The sequence below is a fragment of the Rattus norvegicus genome, chromosome 11 (assembly GCF_036323735.1).
Source record: "Rattus norvegicus strain BN/NHsdMcwi chromosome 11, GRCr8, whole genome shotgun sequence".
NCBI lineage: Eukaryota > Metazoa > Chordata > Mammalia > Rodentia > Muridae > Rattus > Rattus norvegicus.
The window spans coordinates 92,064,414-92,086,486 of NC_086029.1; the positions used below are offsets into that span (position 1 = coordinate 92,064,414).

Below are 22,073 nucleotides of genomic sequence, written 5' to 3' on the forward strand. Positions count from 1 at the left end.
AGTCCAGGCTGGCCTTGACTTCCTCCCTCAGCCTCCTCAGTGTTGGGATTATAAGCATGAGCTACCATACCTGCCTTGTAAATATTTCAATGGAGGCGGAATTTTCCATCATGTAGATACCATACTTTTTGTTTGACTGTTCCCATGCAGGAAGGAATGTGGTAGTAGGGTGTGTGTGTGTGTGTGTGTGTGTGTGTGTGTGTGTGTGTGTTTAAGTGTTGCTACACTGCGGGGTTGGGGATTTAGCTCAGTGGTAGAGCGCTTGCCTAGGAAGCGCAAGGCCCTGGGTTCAGTCCCCAGCTCCGAAAAAAAGAAAAAAAAAAGTGTTGCTACACTGCACGTGCTTTCATGGACTTGAGTTCTGTCTACGATTTCTCATACAATCCCAAGAAAGTAACAGAAGAAGCAATGTAAAACGTTCAGACTTACTGCACTAGACAAGTTATTTTCAAAACCTGTTCTCCCTGTAACATCTTGATTGCGAAGGAACATATACTGCATCTCCTTTTCTCAAACTCTCGGTGGTTCGCTTGATGCCACTGAGGACTAGGAGTCTGGCAGTGACATGATCAGATAGGCACTTATAAAACTGAATGCCAGAGGCTGAACAGGTTGGAACCAATGTTGTCCTTGCTACCCTACCCCTAGTACCCACATTCTCCCCTCTCCATTTTCCAACCCCATGTCTTCCTCCTTTCCTAGAATGCAAATGTTAGGAGTACACTGTGCACAAAGCCTTGTCATCACGGAATTGTAAGGGCAGTGCTGAAGGCCTAGCTTGTGGGCTACACAAACTTGTGCCTTGTGTTAGACACAAGTCTCTAAATAATAATCCTCTTTACAGAATTGTTTCCCTTTTGTCCCTTTGTCCTGTGCCTGCCAACCCCATATATGACCATCTCTGTCCCTGGTATATTCTCCTGTCTTCCTCCTCCCAACCCAGAAAACCAGCTTGACATTCAGCTATCTTTGAAGTATTTCCAATACCAATCTCCTTTAACTTACCCACTCAGCACCAGCTTCCCACATATCCCTGACCCCACAGTTCAATCTGGACATTTTCTTCACACTTTTTTTGTTTCTCCTTCCTAACAAGACTCCTTCAGCAATGGAACACTTGTATTGCTGGTTCCTAACACAATGCCTAGAACTTTATTGCTAATTCAGTCAATTATGTGAATGAGTGAATGAATCCTACTTAACTAAGGTACATAGACAGTCTATCTTAAACATTAATGAGTGGAAAAGTATAAAAGAAAATATGAGCATGACACGATTGCCAAACGCACTCTGAATCATTGGTACCCAAGGTAAAACAGACACCTGGTATACCAGATGTCCCAATTCTGGATTCTGTGTTCTAAATGCAGAATCTAAACATTCACTGTTGTTTGCACCTAGACACTGCCTTACATTCTGTTCTCTTTCATCTTAGTACCAAACTTAATGTATACATAAGTATCTCTGTGGTGGAGAAAGAAAGGAAGAGTTGGTTGATGACAGATTTTTTTTTTAAAGTGTGATACAAAGAAAACTAAAACCTTGGGCTATTTATAGTTATCACACAAAAGAAGGGTCTTGATGCTTAGCTACTTTAAGGAAAGAATGTAGAGTAGGTTTCTTTAAGACTTTCTCAGTAGGCTTTCTAGAAAGTTGACAGAAAGATAATTAGGCAATGGTAGAAAGGGCCAAGAGCAGCTCAGTCCTGCAGTCAGGGGTCAGGGTCTGGCTTAGGACTAGGATGACAGACAGGAGCCACCTTTGTTACACCCGAGAAGGCAGAGTACATGTTCAAAAGTAAGATGACAACAATATAATAAGCCCCTAGCCCCCTCCCCTACAAGTGTCTCCCCAGTCCACATCTGTGCCAGCCCCTCCCCCACCTGCCCACTCCTGCTGGTGAGATCAGCCTTCATTACAGCTCTTCCAGAGCCAGGAAGCAAGGTACTGTGTGGGAAGTGATGGCTGTGAGGTACTGTGTGGGAAGTGATAACAACTTTAAAGCCATTCAACAGGAAAATTTGTTAAAAGACCAAGACATTGTAAAGCTGAAACACTTGAGTCTATTAAGTCCCCTGCTCCTTAGAACATTTTGTTACCAGGGCATGTTTCAAAGAGGCAAAACACTGAGCCATTGAGCTCTGTCAGATACCAAAGCCTGGTATAAAATGCAACATTTTTTAAGGCATCTGTTTCTGCCACTGTGCAGAATAACTTGTAAAAGTTTTGTTTCTTCTCCTCTCTCCTCCCCTCCCCTCCCCACCCCTCCCCTCCCTTCTCCTTTCCTATCACAGCACATCTCCCCTGGCCTTCCCACCTCTAGAAGACTCTCTTACATTTCTCTCCCTCCTCCTCCCTCATCATCTGCATCTTCTTCTCTTGCTTCCTCCCACCCTGCCTCCCACACCTTCCATAGCCTATGCCATTTTCATAGACATTATTAGACCAGCACAAGAAGCTACGGCTCTGGGATGATTATTCAACCCTCTGTGGTAAGGGAGCTAATTAAGTGACTGGAGATTTAGACATTCATTGTTGATTAGCTCCCAACCCCTTCAGAGAGCCTCGAGCATTGTCTTAAACAAACCTTACCCTTTTATGGGCTTCTTGTCCCACGTCCAAATGAGATGGAGAGCTTAAGGGAGACTGTGTTTTCAGGGATGTGGAGAAAGGTAAACTTAAGGAGAATGGAGTGTGGATGGATGCAGAGGGGGAAAGTGTGGGCTTTTCACAGATGATCCTGCTTGTATGTCCCTTGGCAGCTAACAACTGTCAGTGATCATCAATTTAGACTTCGGGGTTGACATGTTCATGGTCAGTCCAGTGGTTTGGTTAGCTGTCTTTATCAGGTATACAGTCATCAATGGAATGGTTTTTAAACACCCATCTTCTAAACAAAAGGATACGTATTTCCTCACTAATGATAAACAGCACATCTTTAGAGGACAGAAAGTCTTCACAGAGCTTTTTCACTTGTGGCTAGGAATGGAATAATAGTAGCTAGCCTCAATCTGAGAAAATGCACTTTTCTTCCATTAGCAAAGGGACTAGGGTTTCCTTTAAATTCTTCATCTCAATTTTGCTTCTGCTCTAACTATACAAACAGTTAACATTTTAGGGTGAGTACTGAACTCAGTACCCAACATTACCCCTGCTATCATTCTCACAGTGGAAAACAGAGACAGAAACCCCAAGCAAAATGGACCACTCCTCCTAGGCTGGAAATCAAAAGCCACTGCCACCACTGTAGGCAATTTATCCGGTAGCACGGAGCCTAGGATTTGGGGTTTTCTACCTGCTTTTCTACTGTGATTTACAATGGCCTGAGGTAGGGAAAGTATACTAGTCCTTTGCTTGGCTTATGCCTGGGGTAACCTGAAAGAGGCCGTTAAACTTCCGGAGGATGTCCATGGAGGTTGGTTCACCAGCAGCTAAGTAAGGGCCAAATTCAAGGTTACTTATTAGTCATCATTGGCAGAGCTAAAATGTTGCTCTGAAATTAAGAATAGTAAATTATAAATGCTTCGACATTCCTTCTTATCCTAGACTCAATATGTCTCTAGCTGCTCTAGTTGCTGTTGTTGTTGTTAAACAGCTATAACTTGGGGTCTGCTCACAGAAAGGTCTATCCATTTCAGATTTTTTTTTTAATAAAAGTGTCTGACTCAGTAGATAAAGGCACTCTTGGGTGGGATATGAGAGGATGCAGATAGACCTTGGTTGGCCATCCATGGACTAGACCTTCTAGACAGACTATCCTAAGAGAGATAGTCTGCATGATCTTTGTCGTTCACTCCACAGACCTCAGTGACCAGCTTCTTGAAGTGGTGGGTCTAGAGGGAGCCATGGAGATGGGACAGATCTATACCGGCCTGAAGAGTGCAGGCAGGAGGCTAGCCCAGTGCTCCTCTGTCACCATTAGGTAAGTCTCCTTGTTTCCCAGCCTCTTCTGGGTCTCCCCTACCTCCTTGAACATCCTGGCACATAAAATAACTAGAAAGCTACCTTTGGGTTTCAGGATAAGGCAAGTTGGGAAAAGAAGCTTTGCAGCAGTTACAAAGAATACTTTGATGATGTTCTTTAGTTGTTGTTGTGTGTTCCCCAAATATCTGCTCAGCCCGCATGGTTATGTGTATGCCTATGATTTCGGGGATAACTGTTTGGTATCAGATAAGCAATCGGTGTGCTCTTCCCTGGGGAAGTCTCCTGCCCTCAGAGTTCCTTAGTTGCCTGTGGTTCTTAGTGTAGGGTTGATGCCCCAGGAGCTTCCCCCTACTCTCACCCCCCCCAATCCACATCAGCATGCCCATTGGTGTCCTGCTTGTTGAAGTCTTGGGTGTAGCTCCTCTGTGATTTCCAAGAGACACTATCTCCACATCTGTTCCTCTGGCCGTTGCAATCATTCTGCCCCCTCTTCTGCGGTGACCCCTGGCCTCGGGGGAGGAGTTGTGTTGTCATTACTTAAACAGGATAGAATGCTATCATCAACCACAGGGTCCACCGTAGCCTAGCCTCTAAACATTACCTGGTGAGGTAAACAGTGCATAATATAAAGTCCAGGGCCCCAAGTCCCATTCTTCGTGCTTTACTCTTTATAGTTTTAAAATATTCAGTGCATGCGGGCAGGGGGGTCATGGCTGCTCTTCTGTATGTGCGATGATAGACTCCACATTCATATGTTAAACCATAAACATCATCAAACTTCTCTTACTGACCAAGAGGGTAACAGGCTTCTGGGACATGGGTGACCTGGCCAGACACTGCATTTCTGGACAGAGTGGGGTCCTGGGGGGGAGGGTGTCTAATTTTAGTTTCCTCTAGTTACATATTTTCTTTTCTCAGCTGTTTACTTAACCTGGCTGTTTGAGAAGTTGTTGTTCCTTTGTTTCTCTCCCTTGATACAGATCATATCTGTTGGTTTGCCTGGGGGATCTTCTAGATGGGACACTGGGGTAAAGGGTTTCCCGGAGGCATTTGACTAAAGAATCTTTTCTCCCAGAAACCCTGAGCAAGTGTCAGTGAGAGCACAGTTGGAGAATCTGTTCTTGGTCCTTCTCTCATCCCTCAGCCAGATCTCTACTGAGGTCCCCCCGAGGGTCTGTTCCACAATTCCCCCTGTCAGTTCCTATCTCTAGATTATCTGTCTCTTCTATTCCCAACACCAGGTCCCCGTTCTCTCAGAGTCATCGCTGTGGCAGGACCCTTGTTTTCCAGACTGACATCCGCAGCCCTCGTCCAGAATTCTAAAACTGGCGGGGCCAGTTTGTCCATAGAGGCCAGTTTGGCCATAGAGTGTCACAGCCTTAGCTTTTAGAGATTATAGAGAACATGGTGTCCTGGCGGCCAAGGTTAGGTACCCAGGGGGCTTTCCCCAGCAGCCAACAGACCCACTATCAGATGGAAACAGAGGGGTGAGCTAAAAGCCCTGTGATGCTAGCCCTGTGACGCTAGCCCTGTGACGCTAGCCCTGTGATGCTAGCCCTGTGATGCTAGCCCTGTGATGCTAGCCCTGTGATGCTAGCCCTGTGATGCTAGCCCTGTAATGCTAGCCCTGTGACGCTAGCCCTGTGATGCTAGCCCTGTGACGCTAGCCCTGTGATGCTAGCCCTGTGATGCTAGCCCTGTAATGCTAGCCCTGTGATGCTAGCCCTATGATGCTAGCCCTGTGACGCTAGCCCTGTGACGCTAGCCCTGTGATGCTAGCCCTGTGACGCTAGCCCTGTGATGCTAGCCCTGTGATGCTAGCCCTGTGACGCTAGCCCTGTGACGCTAGCCCTGTGATGCTAGCCCTGTGATGCTAGCCCTGTGATGCTAGCCCTGTGACGCTAGCCCTGTGACGCTAGCCCTGTGATGCTAGCCCTGTGACGCTAGCCCTGTGATGCTAGCCCTGTGACGCTAGCACACCTCAGATACTTCCCTATCCATAAGTACACAAAGGCCTCCTTTCTGCTCCTATTTTGTTCTTATTATTAAATGTCTTGCTTTTATTATGAAATATACTCAGAGATTTATTGTATCAAAATAGTGCTTTCCCCTCTCATTTTGTAATTTTCAAAATATGCCAAGCTCGGGTAAGGGCTTCCTGTCCAGTGGGTGTTGACTGTTCACATGCCCTTGGCCAGAGGCCTCCAAAGGACTGCCCCCTTCACAAGGCATGGAAGGACAAGTTAGAGTTCTACAGAGCCCACACTCCAAAGGAGCCTTTCCCAAGCAAGAGAGCAGCACTTTCTCCTCAACCTCTCCCTCTACACTTGGGGTCACTATTCCTATGTGTTACTTTCTAAGCAAAGCACAGTGCATACAAACCCAGAGTAGCCTGCTTCTGGGAGTTGAGTGCACATGATGAGAACATCTACAGCTTAGAGACATTAACTCTTGGATATGTTGCCACCCCTCATTCAGTGGGGAGGGTAGGCCTTTTTCTACTCCAGAGTGGAGCCTCTTTCCCCTCTGGTTGGTCCCTGGACTGAGGTGCTCAGCTGTGGGACTGCCATGTTTACTGGCCAGGTTTCCAGGTGGTTGTGGCTCTCAGCGTGCCCACGACAGTTTCTCAAAGTAAGGTCTGAAGACAGAAACCAGAGAAATAAATGCTTTTGGTAACTAGGTGTGCACAGGTCCCTAGGCCTGGCCCCAGACCGGCCACGTCCTGTCCCTGAGATAGGTTAAAGATTATAATTTTAGAAGTTCCTGTGGTCTCCATGAACTCCGCTAAGTGAGCAAGCGATGTCTGCCTACTTCTTCTTCCTCTGTGGTGGGAGTGACGATGATGGTTCTCCAACTCTGAGGATCTCACCATGGTCTCTTTGGTTTGGGGGTTCTAGGACTAAGAAGCTTCTGCCGATGCAAGTGGATGGAGAACCCTGGATGCAGCCGCCATGCATGGTAAGTTAGCCAGTCTCGGGGGACAGTGAGAAGTGTGGCTTTGTTTTACGTCTTTAACCCACTGACTTGATATAAAATCACTGCATCTCAACGTCGAAAGCCAATAATTGCTGGAATTAGGCAGGATGACAGGAATCTCTACCGTTTGTGACCCTGATGAACCTGGGTTGAGGAAAATCCATCCAGTCTTGTCCTGTGCCTAAAGTCAGATGGCCAGGCCACCGCAGCGGTGGCTCAGCATTCACAAGCGCCACTGCTCTTGCAGAGGACTCTCCAGTTAGGTTCCCACCCGACCGGGTCAGGTGGCTTAGGACTGCCTACCACTCCAATCCTCAGGGGATTGACATACACGCACATGCACATGCACGCATGCACACACACACACACACACACACACACACAGAGAGAGAGAGAGAGACTTTTAAATAATTAAAGTAAGTCATTTTTAAAATGGAAGAAATTATACTTTTCTCATGTGGCTCAGAGATATCCAAAGACAGGCTACCATTCTGCCTCTGCCTTTCTCTGCCTCTCTCTGTCTCTCTCTGCCTCTGCCTCTGCTTTTCTCTGCCCCTCTGCCCCTCTGCCTCTGCCTCTGCCTCTGCCTCTCTGCCCCTCTGCCTCTCTTTGCCCCTCTGCCCCTCTGCCCCTCTGCCTCTCTCTGCCTCTCTCTGCCTCTGCCTCTCTCTGCCCCTCTGCCCCTCTGCCTCTCTTTGTCCCTCTGCCCCTCTGCCTCTCTTTGTCCCTCTGCCCCTCTGCCCCTCTGCCCCTCTGCCCTCTGCCTCTGCCCCTCTGCCCCTCTGCCTCTCTCTGCCTCTGCCTCTGCCTCTGCCTCTCTCTGCCCCTCTGCCCTTCTGCCTCTCTTTGCCCCTCTGCCCCTCTGCCCCTCTGCCCTCTGCCTTTGCCCCTCTGCCTCTCTCTGCCTCTCTGCCTCTCTCTGCCTCTCTCTCTCTGCCTCTCTCTCTCTCTGCCTCTCTCTCTCTGCCTCTCTCTGCCTCTCTCTGCCTCTGCCTCTCTCTGCCTCTGCCTCTCTCTGCCTCTGCCTCTCTGCCTCTGCCTCTCTCTGCCTCTGCCTCTCTCTGCCTCTGCCTCTCTGCCTCTGCCTCTCTGCCTCTGCCTCTCTGCCTCTGCCTCTCTGCCTCTGCCTCTGCCTCTGCCTCTGCCTCTGCCTCTGCCTCTGCCTCTGCCTCTGCCTCTGCCTCTGCCTCTGCCTCTGCCTCTGCCTCTGCCTCTGCCTCTGCCTCTGCCTCTGCCTCTGCCTCTGCCTCTGCCACTGCCACTGCCTCTGCCTGTGCCTCTCTGGCTCTGCTCTGCTGGGGGTATAGGCATAAGCTGCCAATGCTACCACACTGGCATTTAAACATCTGAAGTATATTTTTTGGTCCTTCTAGGGTCTAAAACCCCAAATCAAAGTCTTAGCAAGGCTGGTTTCTGGTGTGGTCTGAATCTATGAGAACTAGTGTCCTTGGACATAGAGAAAGAGCCACAGAGCACACATACATGGAGGGACAGTCTTGTAACAATACAATGGGAAGGCATCAAGCTGGCTGCAAGTCGGAGATGTTTCTTAAAACACACACCTAAAACAAAGGAATATATATTGCATATGTTATATATTATACACACATATATGCTATAGTTTATAAGTTATATATTATATACATATTATATATGTTATGGGTTATATAGCCATTATATATAATTTTATTATACATTGGTGCTAAATACTATCCTTTACCAAGCATAAGAAATCAAATGAGTAGTAATAATGCTAATAATAATAATGATAATAGACAAAGTAAATAATGTTAAACACAGTAAAATCTAAGACTGGTTCTTAGAAGAGAAAATCTGGTATAAAGAATATGTAAGTGTAAAAAAGTCTTGCAAATGTAACAAAAAATTTAAGGTATATGGGTGATGGCATTACTTGATTATAAAGTAATATGTAATTTTGATTCTAATCAATGAACAAAAATTTTAAAAAACCCAACCATTAATGAAATAGAAAATGCTTACAAAGACTTAAATACAAAATTATCTCAGAATAGATGAACGTACCAGAGAGGGGGCTCAGGAGGCTCCACCTCTCCCTGAGGATCAATACACAGATAGTGGTTTCTGGTGGAAGGCAAGACACTGTGCATAGTCAGTGGAAAGTTGCCTGTGCTCCTGCAGATAACGCCTCACTCTGCCCTGTAAGGAGTCCTAATCACTCAGTGGTCAAACCAAACAAAAGGCACGGAAGCAGAAGGGAAACTAGTTCGAAGATCAGTGGGACTGGGAGAGGACAAAAGAGGGTCATGGGTAAATGTAATCAAAGTATATTACACACATGTACGGACATGTCATAATGAGGGGCTGGGGACAGCACTCAGTCAAGTGAGGTTGGACCCCAGGCACGGATAACAGCCTGCTGTTCTCATCCATGCCTGTAACCCGATTGCTATGGAATCAGAGACAAGACTCCCTGGAACTCTCTGGCGAGCCTGGCCAGCCAAAGGGTAAGCCGTGAGCTCAGAGACAGACTCTGTCTCTATCCTGTGACAGAGAGTGACAGAAAATACTTGAGCTCAGAGATAGATTCTGTCTCTATCCTATGTCTGAGAGTGACAGAAAATACTGACATCAACCCTGGACCTCCACAGGCGTGAGCACACACACGCATACACACTACAAACATATGTGCACACCTGTGTCCTTTACCTCTCTCACACACACACATACCCCCAAAAATGAACTAAGTAACTGAAAAAAATATTCCTAAAAGTAGAAAACTATAAAGCAATGTGACTCAAAAGAATGTGATGTAAAAATTCAAGCCAAAGTATAGATAGGTAGGTTAGTAAAATATATCAAAAGGTCATTCAACCCTGAGGACACATTATAGGAACGAAAAGGGAAACCTGCTATCATTGGTTTAGAGAGAGAATTAGCATGATAATATAAATAAATGACCAAAAGTATTCAATTATATTTCTTTTTTGAAAGATTAGTTCTAATTTTAAATGTGTGTGTGTGTGTGTGTGTGTGTGTGTGTGTGTGTGTGTGTGTGTGTGTGCAGGTACCCACACAGGCCAGAAGAGGGCTTAGAACCCCTGGGGCTGGAGTTACAGGTGGCTGGGAGCTGTATATGGGTGCTGGGCACTGGGGTTCTCTGCAGGGACAATAAGGCATCTTTTTAACCCAGCATTTTGTTTGTTTGTTTGTTTTGTCTTGAGGCAGGGTCTCCCTCTGTAGCCATAGATAGCCTAGAACTGCTATGTAGTCCAGGCTGGCCTCAAACTCACCATCTGCCTGCCTCCTAAATGCAAGGATTGAAGTCTGGCAACAATTCTTTCAAAAATAGAGATTCATAGAATACTAGGACTGGCGAGATGGTGGTGCCCCACACCTTTAATCCTAGTCCTCCAAAGACAGAGGCCAGAGGATTTCCGTGTTTGGGGCCAGCTTGGGCTACAGAATGAGTTCCAGGACAGACAGGCAGACAAGGATACACAGACTATCTCAAAAAAACAAACAAACCTAGAACTAGAAAGAAACTCCTTCAAAATATTTTACTAAATACATAACTTCAGAAAAATTCCCATTAAACAAATAGACAGGAAAGAAATGCTAACACTGCTTGGCAGTTCTAGCCAATGCAATATATTCAAATATAAAATAAATATAAATATTTGAGAAACAATCAAAACTGTCATTATTGTTAGGGATTGTGACCACAGACAGCTCTAGAAATCAGTGGGAAACCTCATAACATATATTATTTCAGCAAAGTCCCATAGGAAAGTAGACAAGAATAATAGCTTTTCTATATATCAGCAGCAACCAGCCAAATGAATCTACTAGAAAAGAATAGTGTAAGAGTAACAACAAGTTGTAAGATACACAGCTGAATTGTGGGCAATGAATGTAAAGTTTTAGAAATTGAATATGGAAACCTTCTTAGTTTCTTTTCCTGTTGCAGTGATAAAACACCCTGACAAGAACAACTTAAGGGAGAAAGGGTTTATTTCCACTCACAGTCCCAGGTTACAGTCCATCCTAATTGGGAGGTCACAGAGGCAGGAGCTTGAGGGAAGTGGTCACACTGTGTCTGCAGTCAAGAGCAGAGGTTATGTAGACTAGTAGTGCTCAGCATACCAAGACCCCTGGCCTGGGGAATGGTGCCACCCACAGTGGGCAGGGCTTCCCAGCTCTGTTTATCAAGACACTCCTCCACATGTCAACCTGATCTAAACAGTTCATCAGCTTTTCTGGAATGCATTTTGAACCACGGATCAAGAAGAACCTATGGCTGGCTTATTAGTTGAGAGCACTCTCTGTTATGCAATAGACTCAGGTTTGGTTCCCAGCACCCGCATGGTGGCTTCCCACCATCTATAACTCCAATTCCTGGAGATCCAGTGCCTTCTATGTGCCTTTGTGGGTACAGCATGCACATGGTGTGAAGACACACAGGCAAAACACTCATAAACATGCAATTAAAATGAATAAATCTTAAAAATAGACATAGATGTCTAAGAATAGCAATTTCTACTTCATGCAGCTTAATTTTCTTGGAAGTCCAGCCTTCAGTGAGAAAGTAGGTTTTTTAAAACATTTATAAAATTGACTTTATGGATGTCAGTGTTTACTCACATGTAAGTGTGTGCACTGTACACATGCCTGGTGCCTTCAGAGGGCAGGAAATGATACCAGATCACCTGAAACTGGAGTTACATAGAGTTGTGGGCTGCCATGTGGGTGCAGAAAACTGAACCCAGGTCCTCTGCAAGAGCACCAAATGTTCATACCACTGGGCCATCTCTTCTGCCCTATTGAAAAGTTTTAAATATACTTCGTGACATTCACCAAATGGAATAATATTTAGGCATTGGAAATACAATTTCATAAAAATTTAAGGACTGGAGATGTAGTCAGGGAGCAAATGTTTTCCTAACATATGCAAGGCCTGGGCTCACTTTCCAGCGCTAAGATAATTAATTAAAGGGTAAATCTTAATCCTAAATTAAATATTGACATTACAGCACCGGCAAAATAATGTCAGAGCACAGTAGATTTAGAGGCTGATCTCAATTTTAGTCAAAACATGCAAGCATGGGAATAAACTGAAGCAGGGTACCAAGAAAGTAAGTTGCTTTCTGGGTGGCTTTTAAACTTTTAAGTTGTTTTGTAAATTCTTTAAAATGAGCAGGTATCTGTTTATATAGAGAAACACTGTCTTAGGGTTTTACTGCTGTGAACAGACACCATGACCAAAGCAACTCATATAAGAACAACATTTAATTGGGGCTGGCTTACAGGTTCAGAGATTCAGTCCATTATCAACATGGCAGCCTCCAGTAGACACAGTACTAGAGAAGGAGCTGAGCTCTCCGTCTTTATCCCAAGGCAGCAGCAGGAAAGTCTCCCCTGCAGGCACCAGGAGGAGGTGCTCATTCACACTGGGCGGAGCCTGAGCATAGGAGGAGACCTCAAAGTCTACACATTGGCACACTTCCTTCAACAAGGTCACACCTCCTAATACTGCTACTGCCCATGGGCCAAGCATATTCAAACCACCACACACATATATACATACATAAAATATGTATTTATTAAGAACTTTTGCCTTACGCAGTGCTGTAAAATGACATCTCATGCTTCACTACCAATTAGGTGGTTTCATTGTTCACACTATGATCCCAGCACTGGAGATGTGGAGGCAGGAGGATTACAAATTTGAGGTAATTGTCAGCTACATAATGAGTTTCAGGCTAGCCTGGGGCGCATGACACTCTGTCTCAAAAAGCAAAACGTTAAAAGACTCTCCTTCTAAAGCTGGATAACGGATGAATCACTAAGTTAAAATGTAGCTTCCAAACTTGAGTGAATGTGTGACTTACTGAGGTGGGGGCTAAAATCCACTAGAACATCTCTCAGAGTTCTGACCGAGTAGGTCTTGATGCCCAAGAATTGGGTGTTCTGACAAATTCCAGAGGGATGCATGCTGCAGGTTCAGACACCAAAGCTTGAGAACCACGATGAAGTAAACCTCCCCAACTATTAGCAAGCCTCACTCTGCAAAGCCTGGCTTGCTCCTACTACATCTGAAGCCCGTCTTGGGTCGTTTTATGTCGCTGTGAGCTATTTTAAGGAAATCGTCTTCAGGGCGAAGGGATTATTCTGGTTCACAGTTCAAGAGTACAGTCAAGGCACCAGGAAGTAGAAACAACAACAACGTGGTGTCTACAGTCAGGAGAAAGAGAGGATGCAAGCCCCACTTGGCTTCCTTTCTCCATTTACACAGTGCAGGGTCCCAGCCAGGCTAAGGTGCCCCGCCTCCCTAATTAACATAATCAGGAAACTTGCTTCTAGATTCTGCCAGGTTGACCATTGACTGTCCGGGTCTCGAAGGCCTCTCGTGCTAGGAGACTCTTCTAAATGAGGATTTCAAGATCTTGGAGGGGAACTGAGAAATATCTAAGATTTTAAAAATGATCGTACAAACTCTGGCAGCCCCCGCCCCCTTCTATGATCACTTTCAGAAGGAAACTTACTTTAACCTCTTGGCTGTCAGAGAGACTATTTCAGACCTCTCAGGTCTGTACTCTTCTGCCCTCCAGCCGACCTGGACAGGCCTGGGGCGCCTCCCCTGTGATTTAGGGCGGGTTCACACTCCATTTGCCCTCGGATGGAAATATCCAGGATGGACTTCCGAGGTTCAGTGTTTCTTTTGAAGTCATAAAATGTGGTGTTTTTTTTCAGAAACCGAGACTATAAAGCCAATCTCTAACACGAGTGAGAGAGACGCATAGCATTTTGCTCCACTGAAGGGAGAAATCACAAGCTATGGTAGTCCCATGAACTTTGAACTATGACATAGGAATACTGGATCAAGTCTCTGTGCGATGGGACAAAACACTTCACAGTGGAGCCCATCTCTGTCTGTCTTGTTGTGAACCACAGAGACCGAATTTCCAGCCCAGTTACCAAGTGGGCTTGGGCTTTAACTACAAAAACGTAGTTAAATCTGGGGTTGAAAAGGTGGGTCTAACTACGTCAGACTATCTCCTCAGTGAACTCTTGACTACTTTAACCATATACCCTCCTAACTTAGGGATAAAGGTCCCATATCTTTTTTACTCAAAATGAGGGTATGATTTCATACATCTGTCAGTTACCTATAGTAATAAGATCCTCGAACATGATCAAATTTTCATGTAAAAGAGACACTCCAAGCACCCACCCTACTGGCACCTGTGTTTAAACTGCAGAGATGCCTCGGTGTTGCAGAGCCACTCAGAATCCCAGCTCTCAGAAGGAAGGAGGATCACCATGAATTTGAAGCCAACCTGGGCTACATAAGAGAGTTCTAGGCCAGCCAGAGCTACAGTGAGCCTGTCTTTAAAAAAACAAACAAAAACAAAACAAAAAAGTTGAAAAACAAATTTGAGTTTCGCTTTGTTAGCTTTGGAGGGACTGACAGACAAGTACTTAGTTCGGTTAGAGACAGAGAAAGAAAAGGAGAGAAACCAGGACCTTCTATCGGAATGTAAACGTACACACAGCTGCCACCCACTTCCCCTGAACACAGCCATACCGAATGCCAGGGGAAAATGCTTTTCTTCTCTGGACTGGTTCCTCTTCCCCAACACATTCTCCCAGCATGCATCTGATTGGTTCAGGGATACCAAAGCGAGGAGGCAGACGTCTTCCTCAAACTGGTGTGTGAGCTCAGGAGCGAGAGATTTGTCCCAAAGCCCGTGTCCCAAATCTCTATCATTTTAGCATGTCGAATCGCCGGGCCATGAAGCGGCACAGTTAGAGTCCCCATCTGAGGCTCACCTCTATCTATGCTAGGGCAAACGTAACAATTGCAATACGGCGCACAACGGGGAATGAGGTTTGATGCAGTCTAGATCCGTTCTTGTCACCGTCTGCAGGCTGAAAGCCGAGGGGGCCATCGTTTCAGCTCTAAAGGTCTTTCCAGGGTCTTTCGCTTCCCTAAAAAACGTGAGCCTGACTTACAGTAAGTAGATCCTTCATAGCCAGACATCCCTACTCCAGCCGCTCTGCTGACCTCTGTTAAACAACTACCTTCATCCCGGCTCTCCTCGTGTTCTTCAGCCATGTTTAGAGGGTTCTGATTTACCCCCCAGGAACCCAGTCTCATCATTCCCTTTGAAAGCGCTGTATCAGCCAACTGTCCAGTCTCCCGCATCCCTCGCCCCGTGCTCTCAGCTCAGCCTGATGCACTGTTCCTCTGCGCCGTGCCTTCTCTTTCTCCTTTTCCTCACCTTCAGACATTAGGGGCCTCCCTATCCACATCAGACCTTCCTTGCTTCTTACGGTGTTTTAGACCCCGTGGCAAATCCTAGATTAATTTAAAATAGATGATGGGTTTTCTCTTTGGTAATTCTTCTTTTTCTTCATGGTCATGTGGCCCCTTTTAATAGCATGGCAAAACTACAAAGATTAGGTTCTTAGAGTGACGGAATTCCAGGTTCTGTTTCCTTTGGCATCTGCTCTCTTTCTCTCTGGGATAAAGCTAGCCATTTCCTTCCGTGTTACAGTTTACAGGGGGGTGGGGGGGTTCATTGACAGTCTGTCACGTGATCTTTCTGTAAAGAAATAGTATCAGTGTTACCCTCACTTTGAAGTTTGACAAGCACTGTTCTCTGAATGATGAATTATTTGTCCAAAGTTCTGAACCAAGGAAACAGAAGTACACGGCCCCGCACCCAAGTCTTTGAATCCTAAGTACTTCCTGTTCTCTTATCAACCACCCACTCTGATCATCTATCATACTTGATAAATGTTGATGGAATGATAATGAGAATTATTAGTGTGGGGGCATCACCAGGCCACATTCAAGAAGTAGGGATTAAGCATTTTAAAACCATGCATATAACTAATAGAATGTTTACAGGATAAAGTAAAGAACCTTAAAAATATATATATATATATATATATATATATATATGTTTGATGGTATAGATGAATATATATAAATTCATCTAAGAAAATAGGGCTAACTTAGAGTCTAAGAAGAGGGGATAGACCTAAGGGACTCATTTGGAAACTGTCCAATGAGGGTTATTGGCCAGAGGTTAAATTGAAGCCTCCAGGTCAGCTGGTTGACATATGTCTGCTGCCTGGGCCGGGATCAGGGCTGGGAGCATGGAGAGCTATGCCCCTACCCCATGTGACCTTTGACTAAGACAAGTCCCTGACCAAGCTCTGGGCTCCTCTTCCTTATCCATCCCACAGAGTGGTGAACGGGAAGGTTCCTGAGGTTTCCTCTGGCTGTGACATTCTGACAGGCTATGAATAGCAAGGACACAAGACAGGTGCTAGCTGACTGCCACGTGGGAAGCTCACACCTGTCTCTCCCTGGTGTTTCCGCCCCTCGCTTCCAGCAGTGCCAAACTCCAGGCCCAGTCAGGGTCAAGTTGCCAATTTTGAAACCGTTCAAGGACAGTTGTCCTGTGTGGGGCTCCTTTGAGCCCAAACTGGCCTTCTTTCTACTCCGCAGTTCACTCTGCCCTAAGTTACTGGACTGTTCATTACCACTAATTGACCTCTGTTTCCTTTTTCAGATTAAAATCACTCACAAAAACCAGGCACCTATGATGATGGGGCCTCCCCAGAAGAGCAGCTTCTTTTCTCTGAGGAGGAAAAGCCGTTCAAAGGACTAAACGATATGCCAAGCACCAGCTCTACCAAGAAAGGAAAGAAGAATATACACGCACACACACATGCACACGCACCAATGCAGACACACGCGCACACGAGCACGCACACACGTACGAACGCACGCATGCACCTATAACCAGAGGAAGCAAAGCCACCTTCCACCTGCCATGTGGTCTACCTATTTTGAAAATGGATCCACTCCTAACAGAGCCAATACCCATGAGATATCCCGGATGGACTCAGGGCCCACGAAGACCGGGTTGGCTCATACAGCGACTTTCACATTCCCACAGGCTTTAGACTTTGAGCCTGAAGGAGACATCTCCCTTTTTCTGCACCACACTCCAGTAAGGCTCCAGGCTGTAGGTTTCCTGCCTACAGCAAGATCGGATGTGGTCAAGGGAAAGAGCTCCAACCCAGAAAACTTACACAAAAGTCCTTCTGTACAAAAACAAAACAGCCTACAGCTCTCCAAGCAAAATCCTTGGCAGGGCTCATTGAGCACAGGATGGTCTCTTTGCCGTCCTTCAAGCAACAGCTCCTCCCTTAACTTGCAGAGGAAAGCCAAGAAGCTGTGGAAAGCCGTTTCCATTCTTGGTTCCCTCTGCTGTCCATGGGTACTTGTTCGCTTCCTGAAGCATCTCTTGGTGTCTGTTTTGCTTAGAGAGCAAACAAGGCTGCTGGGGCAGCATACTTTAGATGTGGTATTTATTTTCATAGTTCCTATGAACACTTGGGAGGGAGAGCTGAGAAAGTGGACTTTATTTTTCAAATTGATGTCATAATGTTGTGTAAAAAGGAAAGAAAAAGAAAAAAAAAACCCACTACCAGTACTCCCTACTCCTCACTACCATACAAGCCAAAGTGTGTCTATTTGAATCCCAAGCCCTGGTGGCAGAGACGATGTGGGGAGGGGCGCTGGGGGGCTTTGCTGGGAAAACCAGGAGACAGTCGGTCAGGGGATTCCCTGTTTGCACATCCCACTCTCACAGTGTGGCAGAAGGGCTTTCTGATGGCCTTCTATATGTACATAATAGAGCTTATATGTTTATATATAATATATAAATATTTATTTACTGCCAGACTTTCCCTGATTAGAAATAAACATAGTGTGGGAACAGAACATGGGAAAGAAAAAAAAAAAAAAAGAAGGCCCTTACTCTCCCACTGTCATTTGCTTGTAGAGACACATTTCTCTGGCTGGTTTCAAGGTTTACAAGAGTTATCTACATCCGGGGAGCAACCATGAAACACGTGCCATTCCAGCCTCATTGTCCCATTGGTTCATAAGGAAACTGAGTTGTGAAAAAGTAAAAGGCTTCTCCACTGTATCTTGGCTAAGGAGGTTTGACCATAAATGTTACTAAGGAAGTTGCTAATAGGAAAAAAAATAATAAAAGAACCTGCATCTGGGAAGAAGGTTATTTCTTGTCACTGAGGATTGGTCACACTTGGATCCAGGTTCCCAGGGAGGAGCCAACATATAGCCAGTGAGTGGATGGAGCAAGCCCACACAAGAGAATGGGAGGTGGAGAATTAGGCTAATTTCCAAGTTCTTTATGGCCTGTCCTACATGGGGAGAAGTTGGCCTGATTGTTGAAGGCACCAGACAGATCAATTGATTGACCCTCCATGTCACCTCATCATGGTCACCAGATCTTCTTGCCTTGGATACATTCCTGGCTACATATGTGACTTCTGTAAGATGTTGCCAACCAGGACGGAATAGTCTTGGTCAGGCTCATTGGGCTTCAGTCAGTTGGTGCCAGCATCTTCCTCCTCTCCAGAGGGCAACTCTACACAGTATCATTGGTAGAAAGCATTCTTTGCCTCAGCCTCCTGGCTCACCTGGACCTTCATTTCTGTCTCAAGTTTCTCAAGAGGGGATCTGGGCCCAGTTGACATCACTCCACTGAGCTGCCTCCTGTCTTGCCATAGACAAGGAAGGGTGTATGAAGAATCTACACAAATTGAGCCCACCTCTGAAGAAAGCGCTCATCTAGAATCTAGACGTGGAACACTCCTGCTCAACAAACATGCTTCTACTGAGCAAGGGAAAAACTCAGGTCACATAAAGAGCATGCTGGTGGGATGCTCAGAGATGTGACCAAACAGCTCCCAAGTGACAGCAAGTACTACCTTGGAAGCCACTTGGTTCTGAAACTGAGCTGGGTTCCACCTCAAGGTCACTGGTTCTAAAAGATTTGCAGACGTGTTTTGTGTGTGTTCCAGCTCTGATCTCCCAAGGTTACAGATGTTGAGACAGAAACATCAGTAGGTGAAATGGATCCCCAGAGACTCACAAGTCTTTCCATGGGGCCCTGCAGAGGTTGAATGTTACTTGAGAGACACTGCCCAGTCCTTTTCAGAGGCACAGAGTATGAAACTTCATGGCATTGCACCTCTGATTTGCTAATCTTAGTAGGTCCTGTGTTGTTGTTTAATCTTACCTTACAAATCATCTTTTAAACACCATGACTGTGGTTTCTTATTGTGTAGTGTATCATCCAAGTGACCCCCACACCAAGCTCTAAGGTTAACCAACAAAGTATTATTATCTCTACCCTACAGAGGAGAATGAGGCTTACCGGTGTTTCGTACCTTCTTAAAGTTACATGGTCAAGGGAGAGCCTGGTCCCTTATGTCTTATCCTGCTCAGATTCTTTCTACACTGTGGATGTGTCCTCACCTGCCTTCATGCTTCCACCCCACTAGCAATAAAAACAATGAAACTGGAAACCTTTGGTGCACCTTGTCTCTGGGTTGATGGGTTGGTGGGCTGGGTACTGTGGCTCAGTGTGCCGTGGTTTCCATGGGGTTTCCCCAGTGAGTTGGGAATGGAGATGGAATTTGTAGGATGATTATATTCAGGTCACAGACCAACTCCTCTCAAGAGAGTTCATTCTGCAGATGGAAAAAATTACGTTAAATTGCCAAATAAATTAGGAAATACTTGGCAGAACCTTACAGAGCCTCCAGACTGGCATTATATAACATGTGTATGTGTGTGTGTGTGTGTGTGTATATATATATATATATATATATATATATATATGCACATTATATAAGGTGACATAGTACTTAATGTGCTGTATATATTATGTAAATTACATATTTGTGAGTAATCATGATAAATATAGAGACCTACTAATCACTTTTTACACATACTCAGTGACAGATTAGAAAGTTGCTTTGCCAGAGAGTCTTAAAACTTACTCTCTCCTGCTGCTTTGGTTCCAACTCCTGCCAAAAATAATTACATCAGCCTTCCCTATCTCTAGCCCCCTCTTCTCTCAGCCAGAACTCTCAGTTACCTTCTGCCTCAGCTAGGCTGTGCCTTCCTTAATACTACCACAGTCAGGACCCACAAAAATACAGAATCCTAAGGGTAGGCAGGATCTAGACTCCCAGATTCCCTGTGTCAAAGGCTTACTCCTTAACATTCCGAAGCAGGTGGGTGTCTTATGTCAACATTAAAAGAGGGGAGAGGGAAGAGGAAGAGAAGGCAGAGGGAGCCTGCCAACCCTCTGAGAAGGAGAACCAGTCACGCTCAGTTACAAGCTCTAGGGTCCAGCAGGAATCGGTAAGAACGCAGCTGCAAGTGTTTAGTTAAAATTAAAATGATCTCACATGTCCAGTCTAAGACTTTACACCCGATCTGAAAACTGTAACTTTCTAGAATATTACTCACAAAACACTGGTATTCCTAAACGTTGCATGAAAGGGCTGAGGAGATTGCTCAGTGGGAATAAAAACACTTGCTGTGCAAGCCTGATCCCTCCATGTTAGAGCTCTGGAGCCTGCCTAAAGGTAAGAGAAGGGGGTCGGCTGGGCAGGGTTGACTCCTGACCCCCGGTGTGAACATCAGGGCGTGAGCACACACACACATACACCACACAAATATACACACTAGTAATAATTATTTTAGTGTTCCATTAAAAAGAGTTCTCTATTCAAACACTAGCTGCCTTCTAAGAACTACGTGAAGAGGCAGGAATTATAACGGGGGAGGGGAATATGGAGGGCTGGAAAGATGACTCAGCAGTTACAAACACTTGCTACTCCTGCAGAGGACCCAGGTCCAGTTCCCAGCAGCTTGCAACTCTCCACACCCCAGGTCCTAGAGGATCCTGCTCCTTCTGCTGCCCCAAGGACACTAATCATGAATGTGGTTACTTTTCTCGCCTTGAGAAGAGACACCACGATGAAAGCAAGTTACAGAAGAGAGCATTTCACCAAGGGCCTGCTTACAGCTTCAGAGGGAAAGTCTGCAAGCCAATGGCAGGAGCATGGCACGGTACTGGAGCAGAAGCTGAGGACTTACATCTGAGCTGCAAGTTGGAGGCAGAGAGACTGACTGAAAGGGACAGACAGACACACAGGCACACAGATTGGGGTGCCACACCTCAAGTGGCACACTTCTTCCAACCGCCTAATTCTTTTCAAACAGTTCTATCAATGTCAGACTGAGCATCCAAACATGTGGGCCTGGGTGGGCCATTCTCATTCAAACCACCACATATAATTATATATAAGTAATATATATATAATATTTTACATCGTATATATTATATTCATATATTTATATGGGATAAATATATAAACAAACAAGCAAACAATAAAACATGGAGTTTTCTGTCCCCATAAGAAACCAGGTTTTATTGTTCTCCAGTGAACAGGGAAGTAACCACTCTCTGAAATGATGGTCCAAAGAATGCTTTTCTAGAAAAAGAAGCTCTGGGGGTTGGGGATTTAGTTCAGTGGTAGAGCGCTTGCCTAGCAAGCGCAAGGCCCTGGGTTCGATCCCCAGCTCCGGGGGCAAAAAAAAAAAAAAAAAGACAAAGAAGCTCTATCTTTTAAATGTTTTTTTGCATGTTTGTTTGCTTATAAACATGAATTGTTTGCTTTCGACATGGGGATGAGGGGGAAGTGCATAGGGGGATTCTTTCCACGTTGCCAAGACTGGCCTTGAACCTGGCTCAAATGATCCTCCTGACTCGGTCTCCTGAAGAGTTGGGAGGACAGGGTACCAAGTAAGAATTCCTTGTTTCTTTTATGATAGCATCCATCTTTCCTGTTATTATCCACACATCTTTAAGCAAGAATCAAGGATCTGCACTCTTCCTCTCAAGTGTGGGACTAGAAAGGAGATTTAAAGAGGGGGGACAAGTAAAAGGAGACCCAACAGTTGCTGGCGTCTGTGTAGCTCAGAGAATAAAAGCACCTCTAAAGACTAGCTGGAGAGAGAGGAAACTATGCCAGAAACGACTGCCTTGCGGGGCAGTGAACATAAACTCTTCTTAGAGAAAGAACTCCCGGCTCTGGTTGAGTGAAAAGCAAGCTATGAGCCCGTTACTTGCCCCCCTCGAAGCCGCTGGAGCTGTTTGGTAGACAGCAATGTTAAATCAGCTCTCGGTAGGGTCAAGAAGAGAGTATGAGGGCAAAGAAAAGGGGGGAAAGGCGGTAGATCTGTTAAGCCCTTCTGATAAACATTTCTCGGAATCTCTGAT

The 22,073-nt window shown here is 45.5% G+C and overlaps 1 protein-coding gene across 6 annotated transcripts in view; it reads left to right on the plus strand.

Annotated features, from left to right (window-relative positions):
- The window catches only part of Dgkg (diacylglycerol kinase, gamma), a 194,759-nt gene extending 175,457 nt beyond the window's left edge, over window positions 1-19,302 (plus strand). For 3 of the 6 annotated variants that reach the window (XM_006248538.5, XM_039088043.2, XM_039088044.2), the window contains 3 exons: window positions 3,802-3,922; window positions 6,822-6,882; window positions 16,467-19,302. In XM_006248538.5, coding sequence (XP_006248600.1) covers window positions 3,802-3,922; window positions 6,822-6,882; window positions 16,467-16,565 — 281 coding nt within the window. In that variant the 3' untranslated portion in view covers window positions 16,566-19,302. The remainder of the gene's footprint in view (window positions 1-3,801; window positions 3,923-6,821; window positions 6,883-16,466) is intronic. The other 3 variants (XR_005490982.2, NM_013126.2, XM_063270312.1) reach the window with 3 other exon arrangements.
- The last annotated feature ends 2,771 nt before the right edge of the window (window positions 19,303-22,073 follow it).